This window comes from Montipora capricornis, chromosome 10 (genome assembly GCF_036669925.1).
Source record: "Montipora capricornis isolate CH-2021 chromosome 10, ASM3666992v2, whole genome shotgun sequence".
Lineage (NCBI taxonomy): Eukaryota > Metazoa > Cnidaria > Anthozoa > Scleractinia > Acroporidae > Montipora > Montipora capricornis.
The window spans coordinates 10,258,073-10,267,002 of NC_090892.1; the positions used below are offsets into that span (position 1 = coordinate 10,258,073).

At 39.9% G+C, this 8,930-nt stretch overlaps 1 protein-coding gene across 1 annotated transcript in view; it reads left to right on the plus strand.

Annotated features, from left to right (window-relative positions):
* Window positions 1-245: 245 nt before the first annotated feature.
* Window positions 246-8,930, plus strand: part of LOC138020282 (glutamate [NMDA] receptor subunit 1-like) — a 16,416-nt gene continuing 7,731 nt past the window's right edge. The window contains exons 1-3 of the mRNA XM_068867288.1: window positions 246-1,280; window positions 5,732-6,339; window positions 8,547-8,930. The exon at window positions 8,547-8,930 is cut by the window's right edge and continues 275 nt beyond it. Coding sequence (XP_068723389.1) covers window positions 834-1,280; window positions 5,732-6,339; window positions 8,547-8,930 — 1,439 coding nt within the window. The 5' untranslated portion in view covers window positions 246-833. The remainder of the gene's footprint in view (window positions 1,281-5,731; window positions 6,340-8,546) is intronic.

The window sequence follows — 8,930 nt, forward strand, 5'->3', positions numbered from 1 at the left end:
ACCAACAGCGCACGAAAATGAAGTAAAAATTATAATTTTATACCAGCTGTATCGGAATATGAAAAAAATCGGTGAACTGATTGGTTTCGTGTATATTTTTTTATAGGGGAGGAGGCGCAAATTACTGCTGTGGAATAATAAAATTTTCGCAATTTTCGTAATTTTGTACTATTTTCCCTGTAAGAAATTCGTTTTGCTTATTCCAAATGGCTTTGACCTGACGCTTGCCAGTCAAATTTGAATGTTAAGTATATAATTGCTTTTCATCGAGTTTGAGCCAATAGTGTCATCGCATTTTCGACTATTGGTGAAATTATGTTCCCTCAAGCGGATGTTGCAGCGATTTTGCTGTTTGACCGCAGCTCACATAAAGACGCCTAATCCGCACCCACTGCAAATCCCCATTTCTTATTCAATGTTTTGAATTTTATTGCAGGAAAGTCAAACAGAAACTGAACAGAAACTGGTTTTTCTTTGTGTACCAGACCCGTTAAAATAAACAGTAGAATCAAAAAATGAGACTGGAAAAAAACTTGCTTGTGTCTTCGTACCTTTGAACTGACTCCCTTCATTTGCGGTAAGTGTTGTTCTCCATGATTCTTGTATCCCTAATACATTGTGGCCATGTGATGAACTTTCCTTCTGCATTTGTTTTCCATTCACCGGATCTCGATCTGAGCACCTGCAATTAGAGTAAGGAGATATGAAAAATTGGAGATAAGGAACGTTGTTATGCATATCACCAAAGCTGTGACGACACTGCGCTCTGCCAGCTGCTCTTTCCTGGCTAAACTGGGGAAATGTGACACAACTTACGCTTGTAAATAAGAAAGATGGCTTTGAGAGAAGCATTTATCTGGAGCTTAACCGTGTTTGATGTCATCGTGTTACTTATCTTTCACGGCGGTGCGGTTGATAACTATCATGTCAGAATCAATATCCCTGTATTTTTTAATACCGATGGTATCTATGAAGAGTTTGTCTTCAATTCAGCGATGAAACTGTTCGCAAGCCGCGGAGAATCGCAAGACAGGAATAAAGCTTTCAACGATTTGGAGCTGAAGATGGAATTTTCGAGGGTTGACTTTGTGAATCTGTCCGCGCGTTCTAAAGGCTTGAGTTCGTTGATACCGATAGTAGCAAATATGACTTCTTCCATCCAAGGTGCAGTTTTTGTAGATGTGACAAGAAAAAGCTTGGCCTATTCAGCACTTCTAGAAGGCGTCTCCGTCCCCTCAGTGGGATTATTTCGGAGCGAAAACGGATTTCCAATAACACAGGTAAATGTACAAGAATATAAACTAATGCTTTGTGACGGTTGTACGACTTGCACTTTTTACAATGCAGGTCTTTGTATTAACAGGACTAGAAGGAGACTGATCTTATGAAATTAGGATTAAAGTATTTTCAGAAAATTACTAGCGAGAAAGTTCGACAAAACAGTGTTACGTGCCGCAAATTTATCGTTGATTTCAACTTATCATTGAGACACTTTAGAAATAAAAACATGATTGATATCCGAACATATAGGGCTTTTTTAAACTTGTTGCGTTGACTGTCCTTTCGCTGAGTTCAACATTTTTACAATTACTTCGCCTGTATTTACACTAACACTCATTTTTTTGGTTTTGGAATAATTTTGTTTCGAAATGACATCTTTTTACTAGAAAGAACACCATCAAATCGGTTTCTTAATTTGCATTATTAATTTAACGTAGGACACGTTAATCATTTTCATAAAAACTGTTTTGTGCCTCTAGCGAAAAAAAAACTCCTTATTAAACCTGGCTTATAGCAGGCTATGACCGGCGATATTTCCAACTGGAAACATCAAACAATTGCAATATGGAGACCGAAAATAAATAAGGAAAACAAATATACGGATACTTTTAACATTTTAGCCAATATAATATTTGTAGAGCCAATAATTATTATCCTTGTGTTATCATTTTGTTTTTCCTGATTGAAGGATCTTGAACAGGACAAGTTTACCCTAACTAACAATTTAAAAATATCGGCGGATTTTAAGCACTTGTAAACTTATCTGATATATGTGCAGAGTACTGCGCCTTACAAAATTGTTTCCGTAAAAGATGACTTGTTTTCTTTTTATAACACTGCAAACAGCGTGAAAACAATGAGATAGTTTGAGATCTTTTGAAGCTTGAAGTTATATTTCCGTTCATTTCGCCGGTTTCTCTTTGTCTTAGGATTACATCACTGGCTTTCCCATTGATGTGTATTGATATGTTTCCAACATGAAAAACAATTGCACAAGGTTTCGACATGCAATACCTCGATTGTTTGCCATTTCCAAAAAATCCGGAAATTTCAATTGGAATGTAAATGCGTACGGCTATTTCAGTCTGAACGACCGGAAAATTTATGACATTTTCATTAAGCCGTTAAAAATAGAAGGAGGCTAAAATTTCAAACCGGAATTTGCAAATGAGCAACGGAGAGAAGGTTAAGCCGCTCCCGAAAAGAAAACAACCATTCAGAAAACCAAATATGATATTGGAGTCAGGGGATGACAAGCCCATGACAAGATATATAAGCCCGGTTTACACTACAGACAATTTTCGGCACGGCTCGTGTGAAATTGGCACGGGTGCCTAAAAAGAACTCGGCAAACTTTGTTTACACTACACCATTTTTACCGTATCAAAAATATCGTGCCAAAATTTTTGGGCCCGGGTAAGTTCTCTTGCAGAGAAGCGCAGTTCAATTATAATCAAGAACGTCCGCGTGATTTTGGTGGAGAATGAGCAGCCATCTTGAAATATACACAAAAAAACCGCTAGCCGATATGAATTAAGGCTCAAATTTGGCCCTTTAAAAGTGTTCACACTACTTGTTCTATCCGAACCGTGCCTATTTTTTCAGCACCCGTACCATTTTTACCCGTGCTCGGACTACCTCGCCGAAGGTCCCAGCACGGGTAAAAATTTTGGTTCCGGCGGCACGGATGAAATTTGGTACTGACAAGTTGTTTACACTGCAAATTAAATCAGAGCCGAACCTTTGTTTTTTTGGGCCCCGTCTAATTTCACCCGAGTCGGGCCAAAAAATTTCTGTAGTGTAAACCGGGTTTATAATCACCCTTTTTGAGAACTATCAGAAACCGTCCCTGCGAGCAGAGCCTCCTTTTGAGGAGGAGAAAAGGAGGCTCCCGCAGCCCGAACTTCTGGACTAGTCAATCTTGTTTCCTCTCGAGCCCGCTGTACCATGAAAAATCAAGATGGCGGCGAGATCTGCTCGAAGCCAAGCGCCAGTTTTATTCTTGACAAGATTCACCAGCTGGGCGATTTTCTTGGCAAGGCTTTCATGACTCATTAAATCATAGGTACTTCCAGCTCCGTACAAGTTTATCCCACATGCAACAAAGGCAACAGGAATCTTTTCCATCCCTTCTTTTTTTCTTATTCCTAATTTTACTGACGTTTGAGGCGAACCGAGAGTGTTTGTTGGTTTCCGAACCGATTTTCGTTCGAGAGACAGTACTACAACCAGCGGAGAGAATGTTGCAGCGAGCAAACAAGTTAAGTTCGCGGCAAATAGCGGCAAGCACTCGCCTATTACGCGTAACAGGCCCAGGTTCGAAAGTGTGTTCTGGCAACGTACAGCGCATGCTCAATAAAGATCTTACTCGATTCATGCAGAGTTTTTCTCGAAAACGCCAAAATCGAGCAAGTAAAAGAAAGGCTCTGATAGGAGAGTGTTGTCTAAACTTGACTTCAACCTCAGATTGCTTTTAATTTCTTAGCTTGGGGTTCATGCATATACTAATAAAAATACAATGCAAAATAGGGTGAAGATTTCGATATTTTAAGAACATCATTTCAATTACGAAAGGGGTATTGAAATGGTTTTATCGATCGTGTGAGAACTGCGCTTTTTATATTTTTTTGTGTGCGAAGCGAATACTAACAGTGTAGAAGAACATTTTAAAAGCAATGTTGCTTCCTCTTGTCGCCATTATCAAATGTAGTTTTTTTCGTCTGATTGAGAATATGTAATGAAGAGATTTATTCAGTTTTCGATGGTGTCTCGGAAAACTCGGAAAAATCCGAGTGCTCTTTTGTAGGAGTCTAACTACGATCTTCCGATTACTCAGATTGCTCGGATGCTCGGCAATCGGAACAAGTAATCGGGAGGTCGTAGTGGAGCACTCGGATATTTCCGAGTATCTCGGAGTCACCTTCGAAAAATACAAATCTCTTCATGTCATTCACCGTGATTGGCATACAATATCGAACCCGGGCCACATTAGTGGGAGGCGAGTGCTCTCACCACTGTGCCACCCCAGCCCCCCTGAAATAATATAGTCGTGGAGAGTTTTGGCTTCACTCGAGTGGTCACAACTGTCCCTTGTCTCTGGAGCCGCGCAATACAAATCCCAAAACAAGCACCACTAAGAATGTAGAAACCCAGGAGGTTCTCCAAGATTTATATTCTTCTTTCCTTTTTTTTCCACTCCCACGTGTAAAAAGTACTCGTAAACAAGGTATCGTTGGTTTACTAGTAAGGCGGTTTTTTTCTCCGTCACTGCAAGGTCTTGTATGAGTTTTTTGCTTGTGCATGAAGGTGGGGAGTAGATGTCTATTTATCTTGTTTGAGTGGTCGTGTAAGTCTTAGCGCACGTTATTTGCAGAATATTGGTCTTTAAATTAAAAGGTAGAATGATACGAAAAGGATTGTTACCGGGCACGGTAATTTCCATTTGGTTTTAGGAGATGGAACGGTTGAAACTTCTGTTGATTGAATCAAAAGCTTCTCGGCTTATTTTAATTTTGAAAACTCTTGTTTCAGATTACTACAGTCTCCAGTAAAAAAAACTCCGGTGACGAACATGATTGAGCACAATTTTTTAAGATGCTTATTTATAGCGGCCGAAGGCGCGCACGCGACGAACCATGGTTGAGAAAATATGGTAATCCATCGATGCTTTGGTTTTGACGTTAATCTCCGACCGACCGTCCGTACGTTCAACTTTTCATGTATAAGCCAATACGCGAAATGTCGCACTGCTGGAACCTACGTTTTTTTTGGCTAGAAGTTGCACGACCAGCATACTGCATTTCACACTGCTTTTAGTGAAACACTCAAAACTTTTAAAGACAACAAACAAACAAGCTAACATTTTTTGTTTTAAAATATGTGATGAGTGAGCAATGCTAAATGTGAAAGAGAGAGACTGAGAGCAACAGAAAACGGGCGAAATATCATTGAAAAACAGTGAGCGAAAGCAAGAAAGAGCCCGAATAAAAAAAACACGAAATTAAAGCAGCGGAAGAAAGAGAAAGCACAAGTACAAGAAAACAGGCTGTATAATGACACGTATAATGGTAACGAAAAACAACGAAAGGAGCAAGAAAGTGCACGGGGAAAATAGACTGATTTATCGTGAAGAGCAAGCCGGACTGGTCACATGGTTAAGGCCCGCAGAAACCGGCTTCAACATTTGCTTCAACATCCATTCGATTTGTTGAACGATGTTGACTGCTGGGGCGGGAAACTGTTTTAACATCGATTCAACTTCGATTCAACATCGCTGTTCAACAAAATCGAAGGGATGTTGAAGAAGTTCATCGTTAAGTAAACATTTCTTCGAAAATACTAGCAGTGATTACGGTTATTGTTATATCGTAAGAAGTTAGCACTTTCGCATTCAAAAAAGTGCATTCATTCATTTATTCATCACTGAACTTTGTTCCAAATTGGTTTGTAGGAAAGCTCGATTGCTAGTGGACTGGCGCGGGTAGCCGCACCTTCTGTTATCGATTACGCGCACGCCGTCGCAAAGATCATGCACAAAATGGGATGGCAAACTTTTTGTCTCTTGGTATCGACAACGTACGATGGAAAAATTTTTGCTGATACCATGAATTACCTCGCATTTAAGGAAAAATGGATTGTCGCATCAACTGTCTGGAGTAATGGAGTTGAAAACTTAACCGAAACAAGGAGAGATATTCAAAATGTTATTGAGAAAAAAATAGATGTGGTGGTAACACACCTTCGCCTGACAACGAATGACAAGATATTTCAAATAATTCAGGATTTAAAATCTGTACAAAACAGTAGCGCATGGTTGGTCAGCGATGTATCCATTTATGGAGTGCGGAATTTAAGTACAGTTCCTTCCGGAGTCACTATGATTGGCACCAGGTCCCCTGAGGTGGTTCACGACTCAGAGTTGTACATCAACGTATTGTACGATTCCTTTGTGCTGTTTGAGAGCGCTTATAAGCGATCATTTAAAGATCTCGGCAAAGAAGACAGCATTGGCAACTTGTCGTCATTCCAATGGAATGGCTTGCAACAAAGAGCAATGAGGTATGTGCATATCAGCTTATTTGATACACCACGTTAATCTATTTATGGCTTTTTCGCGTTTTCTGCGGCACAGCTCAATAGGCCATTTTCGAATTCATACCGGTCTGCTTCCTCTTCAAAGCGAGTCTAAGTGCGAAATTTTGCTTACGAAAATTAGTTTTCATTCATATGTAAAATAGAACTAATTATCATCACAGAAACCTCGCACTTAGACTCGCTTTGAAGAGGAGGCAAACATAAACTCGGAAATGGCCTAAGAGCGTTTTCTCTCACGTGACCAGCAGCCATATTGGCTTTCTGAAACAAGAAAGTATTTGCATAAAAATAGAGTTCAATTCCCCAAGGATTAGTTTAATACACCATCATGTTTTGGAACACCAACATGGCCGCCGTGACGTCATGTGGAAACGCTCTATTGTTTTCCTATTCAGTGCAAATTACGCATGCGTTAGTTTAATGGGAAATCCTTCAACCATCCACCGTAATTGTCTTTTCATTCATTAAACATTCAAGACAAAATAGTTCTTGTGTTTGTGCCGCAGACTTAAGACATTTCGAGCCTCAGAGGACATCTTTCTCATAGACCAAATCGGCTAACTCAATGTCGTACCCAATTCAAACCCTTTGGGAATGAAACGTTTTGTTCCAGGTATTTCCATATCATTTAAACATGAATGCTTCATTATTATGCAAATAAAAACACAAAGATTCTTAATCCCGGGAGATTTGAATTGGGTACAACATTGAGTTAGCCGATTAGGTCTATTGAATATAAATAGACCGTATTCATTAATGGCGACCAAGAAAATGTTCTTTTGTCTTTGTGCTAATCGTCCTCACAAGCCTCACTTTGGAGTTAACGAAGCTAAGGAGGATGATTAGCTCAAAGAAAAAAGAATAATTTCTTAGCCGCCTTTTATGAATAGAATATATAGGCAGAGCAATTTCGAGCCAAGAAAATCGAGCACTTGTCATCGGCTTTGCTTTTTTTGTCATAACTCATTAACTCCTAGCGTTCGCGCCCATTGCTACTGCGCATCCTTACAGCGCACGCAAATTCACACGTCATGTATCGCGCGCGCTAAGTACTAAAATGAACAACGATAGGGCAGATGGCCATTGCTATAGCTTTGCTTGGATTTAACGATCTTGGATGTTCGGTGACCCCTACTTTTCTTTTCAGAAACAGATTTTATTTACAGTTATCTCCACATTGTCCAGAAATGAACAAAAAATCAATGTGGGAAGTTAAAAGAATTTCAAGATTTCTGTCCTCGGGACATGGAATCCTGCCATCTTGCGGCTGCAAGGCGCATGAAACTACGGTCGCTAAATGCAATCTTGTTCTTTGAGGAACCTCAACAGTTAACTGAATCCACTTGATGGGTCCACTAAACAAAGTTTGGTAGAGAACATTTCACTTTAAAGATGTAATTTGCAATATTTTTGGGCTTACAAACACTGTGTCCTTATTCGCTAAAGAAGCCGAATTTTTCTCAGATTTAAGGTGTTCTTCCGGGCAAGTTCTCTCCAAAACGAAGTCGGTGGCCCCCCATTTTTTTTTACATTTCTGACATCACTAACTCATCATCTTTCAACGATAAAGTTTGCAGAAAAAAATCAATGTTAGAAAATTTTCGCGAGAAAGTCCTTAACAGATTTAACTCTGTACAACGCCAGACGATTTTACTCGTCAGTGTAGAGCGGTTTAGGGGTCAGTGGGATAAAGAAACGTATGATATTCCTAAAGCCAGCATCTCGCCATACGGAAGATTATCAGCTTAAGGATATGATCCTGATATAACATCAAATTCTCATGACCAGCCAACGAAGAAATCTATGGAAGTAATTAGGAGAATGAACTTTTAGATCGTGTGGGAGTCAAATGGTTAGTGATTATATTACTGTAATAGGCCTTTTGCAACAAACGATCACATGGTACAAAATCCGCCATGGTGGAGGGCATGCTCATTGTTATTTCCCCCTCCCCCCGCTGGGAAATTAAAACAAAGACAAGTCAAGTTTGACCGGTTCAGGTCTCTTTGTTTTAATGTCCCAGTGGGGGAATAATAATGAGCTTGCCTCCAGCATGGCGGATTTTGTACCATGTGATCGTTTCTTGCAAAAGGCGTATTGAAACTGAACCACGCGCTTATTCTAGGAAATTTCAATTAATGAGTATAACATCTCCAATTTTTTTTTTAAAGGTATCTAAAAGAAATCCATATCACTGGAAGAAGCTCCTTGTTTAAAAAACAATCATTGGCGGACCAATCGCAGCATGGCTTAAACTTTTATATCTGGGATCTTAAAGTTGATCTTAATAAAAAGAAGCACTGGGTCCAAGTAGGATTAATTACAGCTTCCGGCCTCGCTTTGGAGCCTCTCCAGGGGCTCAGTGGAAACAAGATGTTTCCGCTCCTTTCTCCAAGACGCCCCACTCTGCGTGTCTCAGTTGTTTTGTCACCACCATACGTGAGTGCCCAAGACCCTTCATCTGAAAGCCATGAACCGTGTGCGGGTAGAGCGGTCCCTTGCTATGAATACATTTTTACAAATTCTACAAAGAAAACGAAAAAACTGTGGTGTTG